At 45.1% G+C, this 18,396-nt stretch overlaps 1 protein-coding gene across 1 annotated transcript in view; it reads right to left on the bottom strand.

The window, feature by feature from the left end:
* plppr3b (phospholipid phosphatase related 3b) overlaps positions 1 to 18,396 on the bottom strand; it is a 48,514-nt gene that overhangs the window by 28,125 nt on the left and 1,993 nt on the right. The window contains exons 3-4 of the mRNA XM_061034772.1: positions 18,146 to 18,331; positions 15,966 to 16,092 (exon numbers count right to left, since the gene is read on the bottom strand). Coding sequence (XP_060890755.1) covers positions 15,966 to 16,092; positions 18,146 to 18,331 — 313 coding nt within the window. The remainder of the gene's footprint in view (positions 1 to 15,965; positions 16,093 to 18,145; positions 18,332 to 18,396) is intronic.

Here is an 18,396-nt window from a genome sequence, read left to right on the forward strand (position 1 = left end):
ATGCTGGAAAGCTGGTCGGTGGGTTAGACTGGTGAAACGTGGCGCTGGTGCATTGGTGAAACGTGGAGCTGGTACACCACACGGAACTGCTGCCGGTACATCTCTGGAGAGATGTCAAATTATATGAGCAGGGCTGCTCTCAAGTCAGTGTAGCAGTGAGCCATCTCCTCATCCATTGCAGTGTAGGCCTCCAGTGCCTTACCAGTCAGCAGTGGAACGAGGCGGCAGGCCCACTCACTCTCTGGCCATTTCCAGGTCTTGGCAATTCGCTCAAATCTCAGCAAATAGTTCTCAATCTCTTCCCCCATCTGATATTGTGGAATTTTGGGGTCTTGGTAGGGCCTCCACTCTGGCCTCGGCTGTTCAGGTCTACTGCTGGCATCCTGAGACGGAAAAGAAGGATACTCAGCTGCTGAATCCTGATGTCCTCGCCAGGGTGCTGGGGTTGGCAACTCGAATCTTGGGCTGCTCACAGTGGCTGTACTTGGAGTTGTGACATGGGCTGGCCTGTTCTGCCCCCGTGGTGCAAGAGTCTGTCAGGACTGGGGCACCGGTTGATAAGGCTGCTCGGGCCCTGGAAGAGAAGCCCTCAGGCCTTGGATCTCTGCCAACAGGCCCTCCTCTCTCCTTTGCTGTGATGCCAAAAAGTCTCTCATCATAGCCACCAGTTCTCCTCCTGCTTCACCTGCAGACGCTGGGCCTTTAGGAGCTGCTGGGACTTGCCAAGGCCTGTACTCCTCATCATCCTCCTCTGTCAAAGTTGCCACTGTGTCCCAAGCCGGGTCAGCCTTGGCAGCTGCTTCCTCCAACTGCTCTCGCCGCTGGGACCGCAGTCCTGTGTGCTGCTTTTGGGGCCGGATTAGCTTCTTGCGACTAGCCATCCCACTTCTGACACCATAGGTCACACCCACACATCCGCCAAACTTTTCCTATGATTATAGGCGCACTGGCAGAGGGAAAAGTTTGGCGGATGTGTGTGTGTCAGCGTGTGTGTTGGTGTGTGTGCTGACTGCAGTCAGTGATGGAGCTGCTCCGTCACAGCAGGTGTTGTTGCAGGTGTCAAATGCAGGTGTTGTTGCAGGTGTTGTTGCAAGTGTTAAATGCAGGTGTCAAATGCAGGTGTTGTTACAGGTGTTGTTGCAGGTGTTAAATGCAGGTGTTGTTGCAGGTGTCAAATGCAGATGTTGTTGCAGGTGTTGTTACAGGTGTTGTTGCAGGTGTTAAATGCAGGTGTTGTTACAGGTGTTGTTGCAGGTGTTGTTACAGGTGTTGTTGCAGGTGTTAAATGGAGGTGTTGTTGCAGGTGTTGTTGCAGGTGTTGTTACAGGTGTTGTTGCAGGTGTTGTTGCAGGTGTTGTTACAGGTGTTGTTGCAGGTGTTAAATGCAGGTGTTGTTACAGGTGTTGTTACAGGTGTTGTTACAGGTGTCAAATGCAGGTGTTGTTGCAGGTGTTAAATGCAGGTGTTGTTGCAGGTGTTAAATGCAGGTGTTGTTGCAGGTGTTGTTACAGGTGTTGTTGCAGGTGTTAAAAGCAGGTGTTGCAGGTGTTGTTACAGGTGTTGTTGCAGGTGTTAAATGCAGGTGTTGTTGCAGGTGTCAAATGCAGATGTTGTTGCAGGTGTTGTTACAGGTGTTGTTGCAGGTGTTAAATGCAGGTGTTGTTACAGGTGTTGTTGCAGGTGTTGTTACAGGTGTTGTTGCAGGTGTTAAAAGCAGGTGTTGTTGCAGGTGTTAGATGCAGGTGTTGTTGCAGGTGTTGTTGCAGTTGTTAAATGCAGGTGTTGTTACAGGTGTTGTTGCAGGTGTTGTTGCAGGTGTTGTTACAGGTGTTGTTGCAGGTGTTAAAAGCAGGTGTTGTTGCAGGTGTTAAATGCAGGTGTTGTTACACGTGTTGTTGCAGGTGTTGTTGCAGGTGTTGTTACAGGTGTTGTTGCAGGTGTTAAAAGCAGGTGTTGTTGCAGGTGTTGTTACAGGTGTTGTTGCAGGTGTTAAATGCAGGTGTTGTTGCAGTTGCAGGTGTTATTACAGGTGTTGTTGCAGGTGTTAAATGCAGGTGTTGTTGCAGGTGTTGTTGCAGGTGTTGTTACAGGTGTTAAATGCAGGTGTTGTTGTAGGTGTTGTTGCAGGTGTTGTTGCAGGTGTTGTTACAGGTATTGTTGTAGGTGTTCAATGCAGGTGTTGTTGCAGGTGTTGTTGCAGGTGTTGTTGCAGGTGTTAAATGCAGGTGTTGTTGCAGTTGCAGGTGTTATTACAGGTGTTGTTGCAGGTGTTAAATGCAGGTGTTGTTGCAGGTGTTGTTGCAGGTGTTGTTACAGGTGTTAAATGCAGGTGTTGTTGTAGGTGTTGTTGCAGGTGTTGTTGCAGGTGTTGTTACAGGTATTGTTGTAGGTGTTAAATGCAGGTGTTGTTGCAGGTGTTGTTGCAGGTGTTAAATGCAGGTGTTGTTGCAGGTGTTGTTGCAGGTGTTGTTGCAGGTGTTGTTGCAGGTATTAAATGCAGGTGTTGTTGCAGGTGTTAAATGCAGATGTTGTTGCAGGTGTCAAATGCAGGTGTTGTTGCAGGTGTTAAATGCAGGTGTTGTTACACGTGTTGTTGCAGGTGTTGTTGCAGGTGTTGTTACAGGTGTTGTTGCAGGTGTTAAAAGCAGGTGTTGTTGCAGGTGTTGTTACAGGTGTTGTTGCAGGTGTTAAATGCAGGTGTTATTGCAGGTGTTGTTGCAGGTGTTAAATGCAGGTGTTGTTACAGGTGTTGTTGCAGGTGTTAAATGCAGGTGTTGTTACAGGTGTTGTTGCAGGTGTTGTTGCAGGTGTTAAATGGAGGTGTTATTGCAGGTGTTGTTGCAGGTGTTGTTGCAGGTGTTAAATGGAGGTGTTATTGCAGGTGTTGTTGCAGGTGTTAAATGGAGGTGTTATTGCAGGTGTTGTTGCAGGTGTTGTTGCAGGTGTTAAATGCAGGTGTTATTGCAGTTGCAGGTGTTATTACAGGTGTTGTTGCAGGTGTTAAATGCAGGTGTTGTTGCAGGTGTTGTTGCAGGTGTTGTTACAGGTGTTAAATGCAGGTGTTGTTGTAGGTGTTGTTGCAGGTGTTGTTGCAGGTGTTGTTACAGGTATTGTTGTAGGTGTTAAATGCAGGTGTTGTTGCAGGTGTTGTTGCAGGTGTTAAATGCAGGTGTTGTTGCAGGTGTTGTTGCAGGTGTTGTTGCAGGTGTTGTTGCAGGTATTAAATGCAGGTGTTGTTGCAGGTGTTAAATGCAGATGTTGTTGCAGGTGTCAAATGCAGGTGTTGTTGCAGGTGTTAAATGCAGGTGTTGTTACACGTGTTGTTGCAGGTGTTGTTGCAGGTGTTGTTACAGGTGTTGTTGCAGGTGTTAAAAGCAGGTGTTGTTGCAGGTGTTGTTACAGGTGTTGTTGCAGGTGTTAAATGCAGGTGTTATTGCAGGTGTTGTTGCAGGTGTTAAATGCAGGTGTTGTTACAGGTGTTGTTGCAGGTGTTAAATGCAGGTGTTGTTACAGGTGTTGTTGCAGGTGTTGTTGCAGGTGTTAAATGGAGGTGTTATTGCAGGTGTTGTTGCAGGTGTTGTTGCAGGTGTTAAATGGAGGTGTTATTGCAGGTGTTGTTGCAGGTGTTAAATGGAGGTGTTATTGCAGGTGTTGTTGCAGGTGTTGTTGCAGGTGTTAAATGCAGGTGTTATTGCAGTTGCAGGTGTTATTACAGGTGTTGTTGCAGGTGTTAAATGCAGGTGTTGTTGCAGGTGTTGTTGCAGGTGTTGTTACAGGTGTTAAATGCAGGTGTTGTTGTAGGTGTTGTTGCAGGTGTTGTTGCAGGTGTTGTTACAGGTATTGTTGTAGGTGTTAAATGCAGGTGTTGTTGCAGGTGTTGTTGCAGGTGTTAAATGCAGGTGTTGTTGCAGGTGTTGTTGCAGGTGTTGTTGCAGGTGTTGTTGCAGGTATTAAATGCAGGTGTTGTTGCAGGTGTTAAATGCAGGTGTTGTTGCAGGTGTCAAATGCAGGTGTTGTTGCAGGTGTTGTTACAGGTGTTGTTGCAGGTGTTAAATGCAGGTGTTGTTGCAGGTGTTGTTGCAGGTGTTGTTACAGGTGTTGTTGTAGGTGTTAAATGCAGGTGTTGTTACAGGTGTTAAATGCAGGTGTTGTTGCAGGTGTTGTTGCAGGTGTTGTTACAGGTGTTGTTGTAGGTGTTAATTGCAGGTGTTGTTGCAGGTGTTGTTACAGGTGTTGTTGCAGGTGTTAAATGCAGGTGTTGTTGCAGGTGTTGTTACAAGTGTTGTTGCAGGTGTCAAATGCAGGTGTTAAATGCAGGTGTTGTTGCAGGTGTTAAATGCAGGTGTTGTTGCAGGTGTTGTTATAGGTGTTGTTGCAGGTGTTGTTGCAGGTGTTGTTGCAGGTGTTGTTACAGGTGTTGTTGCAGGTGTTAAATGCAGGTGTTGTTGCAGGTGTTGTTGCAGGTGTTGTTACAGGTGTTGTTGCAGGTGTTGTTGCAGGTTTTGTTACAGGTGTTGTTATAGGTGTTGTTGCAGGTGTTGTTATAGGTGTTGTTGCAGGTGTTGTTACAGGTGTTGTTGCAGGTGTTGTTGCAGGTGTTGTTGCAGGTGTTAAATGCAGGTGTTGTTACAGGTGTTGTTGAAGGTGTTGTTGCAGGTGTTGTTGAAGGTGTTGTTGCAGGTGTTGTTGCAGTTGCAGGTGTTGTTACAGGTGTTGTTGCAGGTGTTAAATGCAGGTGTTGTTGCAGGTGTTGTTGCAGGTGTTGTTACAGGTGTTGTTGTAGGTGTTAAATGCAGGTGTTGTTACAGGTTTTAAATGCAGGTGTTGTTGCAGGTGTTGTTGCAGGTGTTGTTACAGGTGTTGTTGTAGGTGTTAATTGCAGGTGTTGTTGCAGGTGTTGTTACAGGTGTTGTTGCAGGTGTTAAATTCAGGTGTTGTTGCAGGTGTTGTTACAAGTGTTGTTGCAGGTGTTAAATGCAGGTGTTATTGCAGGTGTTGTTGCAGGTGTTAAATGCAGGTGTTGTTACAGGTGTTGTTGCAGGTGTTAAATGCAGGTGTTGTTACAGGTGTTGTTGCAGGTGTTGTTGCAGGTGTTAAATGGAGGTGTTATTGCAGGTGTTGTTGCAGGTGTTGTTGCAGGTGTTAAATGGAGGTGTTATTGCAGGTGTTGTTGCAGGTGTTAAATGGAGGTGTTATTGCAGGTGTTGTTGCAGGTGTTGTTGCAGGTGTTAAATGCAGGTGTTATTGCAGTTGCAGGTGTTATTACAGGTGTTGTTGCAGGTGTTAAATGCAGGTGTTGTTGCAGGTGTTGTTGCAGGTGTTGTTACAGGTGTTAAATGCAGGTGTTGTTGTAGGTGTTGTTGCAGGTGTTGTTGCAGGTGTTGTTACAGGTATTGTTGTAGGTGTTAAATGCAGGTGTTGTTGCAGGTGTTGTTGCAGGTGTTAAATGCAGGTGTTGTTGCAGGTGTTGTTGCAGGTGTTGTTGCAGGTATTAAATGCAGGTGTTGTTGCAGGTGTTAAATGCAGGTGTTGTTGCAGGTGTCAAATGCAGGTGTTGTTGCAGGTGTTGTTACAGGTGTTGTTGCAGGTGTTAAATGCAGGTGTTGTTGCAGGTGTTGTTGCAGGTGTTGTTACAGGTGTTGTTGTAGGTGTTAAATGCAGGTGTTGTTACAGGTGTTAAATGCAGGTGTTGTTGCAGGTGTTGTTGCAGGTGTTGTTACAGGTGTTGTTGTAGGTGTTAATTGCAGGTGTTGTTGCAGGTGTTGTTACAGGTGTTGTTGCAGGTGTTAAATGCAGGTGTTGTTGCAGGTGTTGTTACAAGTGTTGTTGCAGGTGTCAAATGCAGGTGTTAAATGCAGGTGTTGTTGCAGGTGTTAAATGCAGGTGTTGTTGCAGGTGTTGTTATAGGTGTTGTTGCAGGTGTTGTTGCAGGTGTTGTTGCAGGTGTTGTTACAGGTGTTGTTGCAGGTGTTAAATGCAGGTGTTGTTGCAGGTGTTGTTGCAGGTGTTGTTACAGGTGTTGTTGCAGGTGTTGTTGCAGGTTTTGTTACAGGTGTTGTTATAGGTGTTGTTGCAGGTGTTGTTATAGGTGTTGTTGCAGGTGTTGTTACAGGTGTTGTTGCAGGTGTTGTTGCAGGTGTTGTTGCAGGTGTTAAATGCAGGTGTTGTTACAGGTGTTGTTGAAGGTGTTGTTGCAGGTGTTGTTGAAGGTGTTGTTGCAGGTGTTGTTGCAGTTGCAGGTGTTGTTACAGGTGTTGTTGCAGGTGTTAAATGCAGGTGTTGTTGCAGGTGTTGTTGCAGGTGTTGTTACAGGTGTTGTTGTAGGTGTTAAATGCAGGTGTTGTTACAGGTTTTAAATGCAGGTGTTGTTGCAGGTGTTGTTGCAGGTGTTGTTACAGGTGTTGTTGTAGGTGTTAATTGCAGGTGTTGTTGCAGGTGTTGTTACAGGTGTTGTTGCAGGTGTTAAATGCAGGTGTTGTTGCAGGTGTTGTTACAAGTGTTGTTGCAGGTGTCAAATGCAGGTGTTAAATGCAGGTGTTGTTGCAGGTGTTAAATGCAGGTGTTGTTGCAGGTGTTGTTATAGGTGTTGTTGCAGGTGTTGTTGCAGGTGTTGTTGCAGGTGTTGTTACAGGTGTTGTTGCAGGTGTTAAATGCAGGTGTTGTTGCAGGTGTTGTTGCAGGTGTTGTTACAGGTGTTGTTGCAGGTGTTGTTGCAGGTTTTGTTACAGGTGTTGTTATAGGTGTTGTTGCAGGTGTTGTTATAGGTGTTGTTGCAGGTGTTGTTACAGGTGTTGTTGCAGGTGTTGTTGCAGGTGTTGTTGCAGGTGTTAAATGCAGGTGTTGTTACAGGTGTTGTTGAAGGTGTTGTTGCAGGTGTTGTTGAAGGTGTTGTTGCAGGTGTTGTTGCAGTTGCAGGTGTTGTTACAGGTGTTGTTGCAGGTGTTAAATGCAGGTGTTGTTGCAGGTGTTGTTGCAGGTGTTGTTACAGGTGTTGTTGTAGGTGTTGTTGCAGGTGTTGTTATAGGTGTTGTTGTTATAGGTGTTGTTGCAGGTGTTGTTGCAGGTGTTTTTGCAGGTGTTGTTGCAGGTGTTTTTGCAGGTGTTCTTACAGGTGTTAAATGCAGGTGTTTTTGCAGGTGTTGTTGCAGGTGTTGTTGCAGGTGTTGTTGCAGGTGTTAAATGCAGGTGTTGTTGCAGGTGTTGTTACAAGTGTTGTTGCAGGTGTCAAATGCAGGTGTTAAATGCAGGTGTTGTTGCAGGTGTTAAATGCAGGTGTTGTTGCAGGTGTTGTTATAGGTGTTGTTGCAGGTGTTGTTGCAGGTGTTGTTGCAGGTGTTGTTGCAGGTATTAAATGCAGGTGTTGTTGCAGGTGTTGTTGCAGGTGTTGTTGCAGGTGTTGCTACAGGTGTTGTTGCAGGTGTTGTTGCAGGTTATGTTACAGGTGTTGTTATAGGTGTTGTTGCAGGTGTTGTTATAGGTGTTGTTGTTATAGGTGTTGTTGCAGGTGTTGTTGCAGGTGTTTTTGCAGGTGTCAAATGCAGGTGTTGTTACAGGTGTTGTTGCAGGTTTTAAATGCAGGTTTTAAATGCAGGTGTTGTTGCAGGTGTTGTTGCAGGTGTTAAATGCAGGTGTTGTTGCAGGTGTTGTTACAGGTGTTGTTGCAGGTGTTGTTGCAGGTTATGTTACAGGTGTTATTATAGGTGTTGTTGCAGGTGTTGTTATAGGTGTTGTTGTTATAGGTGTTGTTGCAGGTGTTGTTGCAGGTGTTTTTGCAGGTGTTGTTGCAGGTGTTTTTGCAGGTGTTAAATGCAGGTGTTTTTGCAGGTGTTGTTGCAGGTGTTGTTGCAGGTGTTGTTGCAGGTGTTAAATGCAGGTGTTGTTGCAGGTGTTGTTACAAGTGTTGTTGTAGGTGTCAAATGCAGGTGTTAAATGCAGGTGTTGTTGCAGGTGTTAAATGCAGGTGTTGTTGCAGGTGTTGTTATAGGTGTTGTTGCAGGTGTTGTTGCAGGTGTTGTTGCAGGTGTTGTTGCAGGTATTAAATGCAGGTGTTGTTGCAGGTGTTGTTGCAGGTGTTGTTGCAGGTGTTGCTACAGGTGTTGTTGCAGGTATTAAAGGCAGGTGTTGTTGCAGGTGTTACAGGTGTTGTTGCAGGTGTTGTTACAGGTTTTGTTACAGGTGTTGTTATAGGTGTTGTTGCAGGTGTTGTTATAGGTGTTGTTGCAGGTGTTGTTACAGGTGTTGTTGCAGGTGTTGTTGCAGGTGTTGTTGCAGGTGTTTTTGCAGGTGTTGTTGCAGGTGTTAAATGCAGGTGTTGTTACAGGTGTTGTTGCAGGTGTTGTTGCAGGTGTTGTTGCAGTTGCAGGTGTTGTTACAGGTGTTGTTGCAGGTGTTAAATCCAGGTGTTGTTGCAGGTGTTGTTACAGGTGTTGTTGTAGGTGTTAAATGCAGGTGTTGTTGCAGGTGTTGTTGCAGGTGTTAAATGCAGGTGTTGTTGTAGGTGTTAAATGCAGGTGTTGTTGCAGGTGTTGTTGCAGGTGTTGTTACAAGTGTTGTTGCAGGTGTCAAATGCAGGTGTTAAATGCAGGTGTTGTTGCAGGTGTTGTTGCAGGTGTTGTTACAGGTGTTGTTGTAGGTGTTAAATGCAGGTGTTGTTGCAGGTGTTGTTGCAGGTGTTGTTACAGGTGTAGTTGTAGGTCTTAAATGCAGGTGTTGTTGCAGGTGTTGTTGCAGGTGTTGTTGCAGGTGTTGTTACAGGTGTTGTTGCAGGTGTTAAATTCAGGTGTTGTTGCAGGTGTTGTTACAAGTGTTGTTGCAGGTGTCAAATGCAGGTGTTAAATGCAGGTGTTGTTGCAGGTGTTAAATGCAGGTGTTGTTGCAGGTGTCAAATGCAGGTGTTAAATGCAGGTGTTGTTGCAGGTGTTGTTGCAGGTGTTGCTACAGGTGTTGTTGCAGGTGTTGTTATAGGTGTTGTTGCAGGTGTTGTTGCAGGTGTTTTTGCAGGTGTTGTTGCAGGTGTTGTTGCAGGTGTTTTTGCAGGTGTTCTTACAGGTGTTAAATGCAGGTGTTTTTGCAGGTGTTGTTGCAGGTGTTGTTGCAGGTGTTAAATGCAGGTGTTGTTGCAGGTGTTGTTACAAGTGTTGTTGCAGGTGTCAAATGCAGGTGTTAAATGCAGGTGTTGTTGCAGGTGTTAAATACAGGTGTTGTTGCAGGTGTTGTTATAGGTGTTGTTGCAGGTGTTGTTGCAGGTGTTGTTACAGGTGTTGTTGCAGGTATTAAATGCAGGTGTTGTTACAGGTGTTGTTACAGGTGTTGTTGCAGGTGTTAAATGCAGGTGTTGTTGCAGGTGTTGTTACAGGTGTTGTTGCAGGTTTTGTTACAGGTGTTGTTATAGGTGTTGTTGCAGGTGTTGTTACAGGTGTTGTTGCAGGTTTTGTTACAGGTGTTGTTATAGGTGTTGTTGCAGGTGTTGTTGCAGGTGTTGTTGCAGGTGTCAAATGCAGGTGTTGTTGCAGGTGTTGTTGCAGGTGTTAAATGCAGGTGTTGTTGCAGGTGTTGTTGCAGGTGTTGTTACAGGTGTTGTTGTAGGTGTTAAATGCAGGTGTTGTTGCAGGTGTTGTTGCAGGTGTTGTTACAAGTGTTGTTGCAGGTGTCAAATGCAGGTGTTAAATGAAGGTGTTGTTGCAGGTGTTGTTGCAGGTGTTGTTACAGGTGTTGTTACAGGTGTTGTTGTAGGTGTTAAATGCAGGTGTTGTTGCAGGTGTTGTTGCAGGTGTTGTTACAGGTGTAGTTGTAGGTCTTAAATGCAGGTGTTGTTGCAGGTGTTGTTATAGGTGTTGTTGCAGGTGTTGTTACAGGTGTTGTTGCAGGTGTTGTTGCAGGTGTTGTTGCAGGTGTTTTTGCAGGTGTTGTTGCAGGTGTTAAATGCAGGTGTTGTTACAGGTGTTGTTGCAGGTGTTGTTGCAGGTGTTGTTGCAGTTGCAGGTGTTGTTACAGGTGTTGTTGCAGGTGTTAAATGCAGGTGTTGTTGCAGGTGTTGTTGCAGGTGTTGTTACAGGTGTTGTTGTAGGTGTTGTTGCAGGTGTTGTTACAGGTGTTGTTGTAGGTGTTAAATGCAGGTGTTGTTGCAGGTGTTGTTGCAGGTGTTGTTACAGGTGTTGTTGTAGGTGTTAAATGCAGGTGTTGTTGCAGGTGTTGTTGCAGGTGTTGTTACAAGTGTTGTTGCAGGTGTCAAATGCAGGTGTTAAATGCAGGTGTTGTTTCAGGTGTTGTTGCAGGTGTTGTTACAGGTGTTGTTGCAGGTGTTGTTACAGGTGTAGTTGTAGGTCTTAAATGCAGGTGTTGTTGCAGGTGTTGTTGCAGGTGTTGTTGCAGGTGTTGTTACAGGTGTTGTTGCAGGTGTTAAATGCAGGTGTTGTTGCAGGTGTTGTTGCAGGTGTTGTTACAGGTGTTGTTGCAGGTATTAAAGGCAGGTGTTGTTGCAGGTGTTGTTACAGGTGTTGTTGCAGGTGTTGTTGCAGGTTTTGTTACAGGTGTTGTTATAGGTGTTGTTGCAGGTGTTGTTATAGGTGTTGTTGCAGGTGTTGTTGCAGGTGTTGTTGCAGGTGTCAAATGCAGGTGTTGTTGCAGGTGTTGTTGCAGGTGTTGTTACAGGTGTTGTTGTAGGTGTTAAATGCAGGTGTTTTTGCAGGTGTTGTTGCAGGTGTTGTTATAGGTGTTCTTACAGGTGTTAAATGCAGGTGTTTTTGCAGGTGTTGTTGCAGGTGTTGTTGCAGGTGTTAAATGCAGGTGTTGTTGCAGGTGTTGTTACAAGTGTTGTTGCAGGTGTCAAATGCAGGTGTTAAATGCAGGTGTTGTTGCAGATGTTAAATGCAGGTGTTGTTGCAGGTGTTGTTATAGGTGTTGTTGCAGGTGTTGTTGCAGGTGTTGTTGCAGGTGTTGTTGCAGGTATTAAATGCAGGTGTTGTTACAGGTGTTGTTGCAGGTGTTGTTACAGGTGTTGTTGCAGGTGTTGTTTTTGCAGGTGTTGTTACAGGTGTTGTTGCAGGTGTTGTTGCAGGTTTTGTTACAGGTGTTGTTATAGGTGTTGTTGCAGGTGTTGTTATAGGTGTTGTTGCAGGTGTTGTTGCAGGTGTTTTTGCAGGTGTTGTTGCAGGTGTTAAATGCAGGTGTTGTTACAGGTGTTGTTGCAGGTGTTGTTGCAGTTGCAGGTGTTGTTACAGGTGTTGTTGCAGGTGTTAAATGCAGGTGTTGTTGCAGGTGTTGTTGCAGGTGTTGTTACAGGTGTTGTTGTAGGTGTTAAATGCAGGTGTTGTTGCAGGTGTTGATGCAGGTGTTGTTACAGGTGTTGTTGTAGGTGTTAAATGCAGGTGTTGTTGCAGGTGTTGTTGCAGGTGTTCTTACAGGTGTTAAATGCAGGTGTTTTTGCAGGTGTTGTTGCAGGTGTTGTTGCAGGTGTTGTTGCAGGTGTTAAATGCAGGTGTTGTTGCAGGTGTTGTTACAAGTGTTGTTGTAGGTGTCAAATGCAGGTGTTAAATGCAGGTGTTGTTGCAGGTGTTAAATGCAGGTGTTGTTGCAGGTGTTGTTATAGGTGTTGTTGCAGGTGTTGTTGCAGGTGTTGTTGCAGGTGTTGTTGCAGGTATTAAATGCAGGTGTTGTTGCAGGTGTTGTTGCAGGTGTTGTTGCAGGTGTTGCTACAGGTGTTGTTGCAGGTATTAAAGGTAGGTGTTGTTGCAGGTGTTGTTACAGGTGTTGTTGCAGGTGTTGTTACAGGTTTTGTTACAGGTGTTGTTATAGGTGTTGTTGCAGGTGTTGTTATAGGTGTTGTTGCAGGTGTTGTTACAGGTGTTGTTGCAGGTGTTGTTGCAGGTGTTGTTGCAGGTGTTTTTGCAGGTGTTGTTGCAGGTGTTAAATGCAGGTGTTGTTACAGGTGTTGTTGCAGGTGTTGTTGCAGGTGTTGTTGCAGTTGCAGGTGTTGTTACAGGTGTTGTTGCAGGTGTTAAATCCAGGTGTTGTTGCAGGTGTTGTTACAGGTGTTGTTGTAGGTGTTAAATGCAGGTGTTGTTGCAGGTGTTGTTGCAGGTGTTAAATGCAGGTGTTGTTGTAGGTGTTAAATGCAGGTGTTGTTGCAGGTGTTGTTGCAGGTGTTGTTACAAGTGTTGTTGCAGGTGTCAAATGCAGGTGTTAAATGCAGGTGTTGTTGCAGGTGTTGTTACAGGTGTTGTTGTAGGTGTTAAATGCAGGTGTTGTTGCAGGTGTTGTTGCAGGTGTTGTTACAGGTGTAGTTGTAGGTCTTAAATGCAGGTGTTGTTGCAGGTGTTGTTGCAGGTGTTGTTGCAGGTGTTGTTACAGGTGTTGTTGCAGGTGTTAAATTCAGGTGTTGTTGCAGGTGTTGTTACAAGTGTTGTTGCAGGTGTCAAATGCAGGTGTTAAATGCAGGTGTTGTTGCAGGTGTTAAATGCAGGTGTTGTTGCAGGTGTCAAATGCAGGTGTTAAATGCAGGTGTTGTTGCAGGTGTTGTTGCAGGTGTTGCTACAGGTGTTGTTGCAGGTGTTGTTATAGGTGTTGTTGCAGGTGTTGTTGCAGGTGTTTTTGCAGGTGTTGTTGCAGGTGTTTTTGCAGGTGTTCTTACAGGTGTTAAATGCAGGTGTTTTTGCAGGTGTTGTTGCAGGTGTTGTTGATGGTGTTAAATGCAGGTGTTGTTGCAGGTGTTGTTACAGGTGTTGTTGCAGGTGTTAAATGCAGGTGTTGTTGCAGGTGTTGTTACAGGTGTTGTTGCAGGTTTTGTTACAGGTGTTGTTATAGGTGTTGTTGCAGGTGTTGTTATAGGTGTTGTTGCAGGTGTTGTTACAGGTGTTGTTGCAGGTGTTGTTGCAGGTGTTGTTACAGGTGTTGTTGCAGGTGTTAAATGCAGGTGTTGTTGCAGGTGTTGTTGCAGGTGTTGTTACAGGTGTTGTTGTAGGTGTTAAATGCAGGTGTTGTTGCAGGTGTTGTTGCAGGTGTTGTTACAGGTGTTGTTGTAGGTGTTAAATGCAGGTGTTGTTGCAGGTGTTGTTGCAGGTGTTGTTACAAGTGTTGTTGCAGGTGTTGTTACAGGTGTTGTTGTAGGTGTTAAATGCAGGTGTTGTTGCAGGTGTTGTTGCAGGTGTTGTTACAGGTGTAGTTGTAGGTCTTAAATGCAGGTGTTGTTGCAGGTGTTGTTATAGGTGTTGTTGCAGGTGTTGTTACAGGTGTTGTTGCAGGTGTTGTTGCAGGTGTTGTTGCAGGTGTTTTTGCAGGTGTTGTTGCAGGTGTTAAATGCAGGTGTTGTTACAGGTGTTGTTGCAGGTGTTGTTGCAGGTGTTGTTGCAGTTGCAGGTGTTGTTACAGGTGTTGTTGCAGGTGTTAAATGCAGGTGTTGTTGCAGGTGTTGTTACAGGTGTTGTTGTAGGTGTTGTTGCAGGTGTTGTTACAGGTGTTGTTGTAGGTGTTAAATGCAGGTGTTGTTGCAGGTGTTGTTGCAGGTGTTGTTACAGGTGTTGTTGTAGGTGTTAAATGCAGGTGTTGTTGCAGGTGTTGTTGCAGGTGTTGTTACAAGTGTTGTTGCAGGTGTCAAATGCAGGTGTTAAATGCAGGTGTTGTTTCAGGTGTTGTTGCAGGTGTTGTTACAGGTGTTGTTGTAGGTGTTAAATGCAGGTGTTGTTGCAGGTGTTGTTGCAGGTGTTGTTACAGGTGTAGTTGTAGGTCTTAAATGCAGGTGTTGTTGCAGGTGTTGTTGCAGGTGTTGTTACAGGTGTTGTTGCAGGTGTTAAATGCAGGTGTTGTTGCAGGTGTTGTTGCAGGTGTTGTTACAGGTGTTGTTGCAGGTATTAAAGGCAGGTGTTGTTGCAGGTGTTGTTACAGGTGTTGTTGCAGGTGTTGTTGCAGGTTTTGTTACAGGTGTTGTTATAGGTGTTGTTGCAGGTGTTGTTATAGGTGTTGTTGCAGGTGTTGTTGCAGGTGTTGTTGCAGGTGTTGTTGCAGGTGTTAAATGCAGGTGTTGTTACAGGTGTTGTTGCAGGTGTTGTTGCAGTTGCAGGTGTTGTTACAGGTGTTGTTGCAGGTGTTAAATCCAGGTGTTGTTGCAGGTGTTGTTGCAGGTGTTGTTACAGGTGTTGTTGTAGGTGTTAAATGCAGGTGTTGTTGCAGGTGTTGTTGCAGGTGTTGTTACAGGTGTTGTTGTAGGTGTTAAATGCAGGTGTTGTTGCAGGTGTTGTTGCAGGTGTTGTTACAAGTGTTGTTGCAGGTGTCAAATGCAGGTGTTAAATGCAGGTGTTGTTGCAGGTGTTGTTGCAGGTGTTGTTATAGGTGTTCTTACAGGTGTTAAATGCAGGTGTTTTTGCAGGTGTTGTTGCAGGTGTTGTTGCAGGTGTTAAATGCAGGTGTTGTTGCAGGTGTTGTTACAAGTGTTGTTGCAGGTGTCAAATGCAGGTGTTAAATGCAGGTGTTGTTGCAGGTGTTAAATGCAGGTGTTGTTGCAGGTGTTGTTATAGGTGTTGTTGCAGGTGTTGTTGCAGGTGTTGTTGCAGGTGTTGTTGCAGGTATTAAATGCAGGTGTTGTTACAGGTGTTGTTGCAGGTGTTGTTACAGGTGTTGTTGCAGGTGTTGTTTTTGCAGGTGTTGTTACAGGTGTTGTTGCAGGTGTTGTTGCAGGTTTTGTTACAGGTGTTGTTATAGGTGTTGTTGCAGGTGTTGTTATAGGTGTTGTTGCAGGTGTTGTTGCAGGTGTTTTTGCAGGTGTTGTTGCAGGTGTTAAATGCAGGTGTTGTTACAGGTGTTGTTGCAGGTGTTGTTGCAGTTGCAGGTGTTGTTACAGGTGTTGTTGCAGGTGTTAAATGCAGGTGTTGTTGCAGGTGTTGTTGCAGGTGTTGTTACAGGTGTTGTTGTAGGTGTTAAATGCAGGTGTTGTTGCAGGTGTTGATGCAGGTGTTGTTACAGGTGTTGTTGTAGGTGTTAAATGCAGGTGTTGTTGCAGGTGTTGTTGCAGGTGTTGTTACAAGTGTTGTTGCAGGTGTCAAATGCAGGTGTTAAATGCAGGTGTTGTTGCAGGTGTTGTTGCAGGTGTTGTTACAGGTGTTGTTGTAGGTGTTAAATGCAGGTGTTGTTGCAGGTGTTGTTGCAGGTGTTGTTACAGGTGTAGTTGTAGGTCTTAAATGCAGGTGTTGTTGCAGGTGTTGTTGCAGGTGTTGTTGCAGGTGTTGTTACAGGTGTTGTTGCAGGTGTTAAATGCAGGTGTTGTTGCAGGTGTTGTTACAAGTGTTGTTGCAGGTGTCAAATGCAGGTGTTAAATGCAGTTGTTTTTGCAGGTGTTAAATGCAGGTGTTGTTGCAGGTGTCAAATGCAGGTGTTAAATGCAGGTGTTGTTGCAGGTGTTGTTGCAGGTGTTGTTGCAGGTGTTGCTACAGGTGTTGTTGCAGGTATTAAAGGCAGGTGTTGTTGCAGGTGTTGTTACAGGTGTTGTTGCAGGTATTAAATGCAGGTGTTGTTGCAGGTGTTAAATGCAGGTGTTGTTGCAGGTGTCAAATGCAGGTGTTGTTACAGGTGTTGTTGCAGGTTTTAAATGCAGGTGTCAAATGCAGGTGTTGTTGCAGGTGTTGTTGCAGGTGTTAAATGCAGGTGTAATTGCAGGTGTTGTTGCAGGTGTTGTTACAGGTGTTGTTGCAGGTGTTGTTGCAGGTTATGTTACAGGTGTTGTTATAGGTGTTGTTGCAGGTGTTGTTATAGGTGTTGTTGTTATAGGTGTTGTTGCAGGTGTTGTTGCAGGTGTTTTTGCAGGTGTTGTTGCAGGTGTTTTTGCAGGTGTTCTTACAGGTGTTAAATGCAGGTGTTTTTGCAGGTGTTGTTGCAGGTGTTGTTGCAGGTGTTAAATGCAGGTGTTGTTGTAGGTGTTAAATGAAGGTGTTGTTACAGGTGTTGTTGCAGGTGTTGTTGCAGGTGTTGTGGAGTCGTACCTACGAAGCGCACTGTCCTCCTCAGGAAGGAGTTGAAGTTGCAGCCTCCTGCGTTGATGCTCCCTTCAGGTCTACGGAGCTTCAGTCTGGACTGCAGGCAGTACACCAGACCTTCAACCAGCATGATCTGACATACAAAACAAACGCAGCCTCAGTGTGTGACACAAAACAAACACAACCTCAGTGATGAGACACAAAACAAACACACCCTCAGTGTGTGACACAAAACAAATGCACCCTCAGTGATGAGACACAAAACAAACACACCCTCAGTGTGTGACACAAAACAAACGCAACCTCAGTGACGAGACACAAAACAAACACACCCTCAGTGACGAGACACAAAACAAACACACCCTCAGTGATGAGACACAAAACAAACACACCCTCAGTGACGAGACACAAAACAAACACACCCTCAGTGATGAGACACAAAACAAACACACCCTCAGTGATGAGACACAAAACAAACACACCCTCAGTGATGAGACACAAAACAAACACACCCTCAGTGTGTGACACAAAACAAACGCAACCTCAGTGACGAGACACAAAACAAACACACCCTGAGTGATGAGACACAAAACAAACACACCCTCAGTGATGAGACACAAAACAAACACACCCTGAGTGATGAGACACAAAACAAACACACCCTGAGTGATGAGACACAAAACAAACACACCCTCAGTGATGAGACACAAAACAAACGCACCCAAAGGACAAATTTAGTTAGCTGGTTCTTTTTTAACAACACTCCTCCACAGTTCGTGATTACACAGAATAGAAGAATTACTCTGAATTACAGGGACTGCTTTAAGCTGGTTCGAATCCTACTTATCAGACCGATCTCAGTTTGTACATGTTAATGATAAGTCCTCTATGTACACCAAAGTTAGCCATGGAGTGCCACAAGGTTCAGTGCTTGGACCAATTCTCTTTACATTATATATGCTTCCTCTGGGAAATATTATGAGGAAACACTACATACAGTTTCATTGTTATGCAGATGATACTCAGCTTTATGTATCAATGAAGCCCGATGGCACCAGTCAGTTATGTAAGCTAGAAACGTGCCTTAAGGACGTTAGGACCTGGATGACCAGAAATGTTTTGCTACTTAACTCAGACTGGAGTTATTGTGCTGGGCCCTAAAAACCTCAGAGAGACTTTTTCTAGTGATTTGACTGTCCTTAGTGACATCAGCCTGGCATCTAGCACCACTGTTAGGAATCTAGGAGTTCTATTTGATCAAGATATGTCCTTTAGCTCTCACATCAGGTAAATTTCAAGAACAGCCTATTTTCACCTTCGTAATATATCTAAGATCAGGAATATCCTGTCACCTGTTACCTCGAGGTTGGATTATTGTAATTCTCTTTTGTCAGGGTGCTCTGGTAAGTCTCTAAAGACTCTTCAACTAGTCCAGAACGCTGCAGCTCGTGTACTGACTAGAACTAGGAAAAGGGACCACATTACTCCTGTGTTGGCTTCTCTGCACTGGCTCCCTATACAGTCTAGAATAGAATTTAAAATCCTTCTTCTCACTTAAAAGCTCTAAATGGTCAGGCTTATCTTAAAGAGCTTATAGTGCCGGACTACCCTTCTAGAACATTGCGCTCCCAGAATGCAGGCCTGCTAGTGGTACCTACGGTCTCTAAATGTGCTATGGGAGGTAGAGCCTTCAGTTATCAGGTCTGCTCGTGGTACAGTCTCTAAATGTACTATGGGAGGTAGAGCCTTCAGTTATCAGGCCTGCTCGTGGTACCTACAGTCTCTAAATGTACTATGGGGGGTAGAGCCTTCAGTTATCAGGTCTGCTCGTGGTACCTACAGTCTCTAAATGTACTATGGGAGGTAGAGCCTTCAGTTATCAGGCCTGCTCGTGGTACCTACAGTCTCTAAATGTACTATGGGAGGTAGAGCCTTCAGTTATCAGGCCTGCTCGTGGTACCTACAGTCTCTAAATGTACTATGGGAGGTAGAGCCTTCAGTTATCAGGCCTGCTCGTGGTACAGTCTCTAAATGTACTATGGGAGGTAGAGCCTTCAGTTATCAGGCCTGCTCGTGGTACAGTCTCTAAATGTACTATGGGAGGTAGAGCCTTCAGTTATCTTATGTGATATCGTGTTTGTGTGTGTGTGCGTGTGTGTGTGTGTGTGTTTGCATGGGTGTCTTACCGAGGCAGCTGGTCCGGCGAAGGCGAGGCTCAGCAGCATTAGAAGAGGGATGAGCTCGTCTCCTCCATCCACATATGGCATGCTGAGTTCTCTGTCGTGGCAGCGGAAACCCACCTGAGCTGGTTGCACCACGTCGGTGAGCTCCAGGAAGTATAGAGACACCATAGAAGAAGCCACGATGGGCAGCTGCACACAAAAAAATGCTAAATAAGAATGTCTGTCTGCTTTTGTGTTAGTGTGCAGATTAAAGG

Source organism: Labrus mixtus, chromosome 3 (assembly GCF_963584025.1).
Source record: "Labrus mixtus chromosome 3, fLabMix1.1, whole genome shotgun sequence".
Taxonomy (NCBI): domain Eukaryota; kingdom Metazoa; phylum Chordata; class Actinopteri; order Labriformes; family Labridae; genus Labrus; species Labrus mixtus.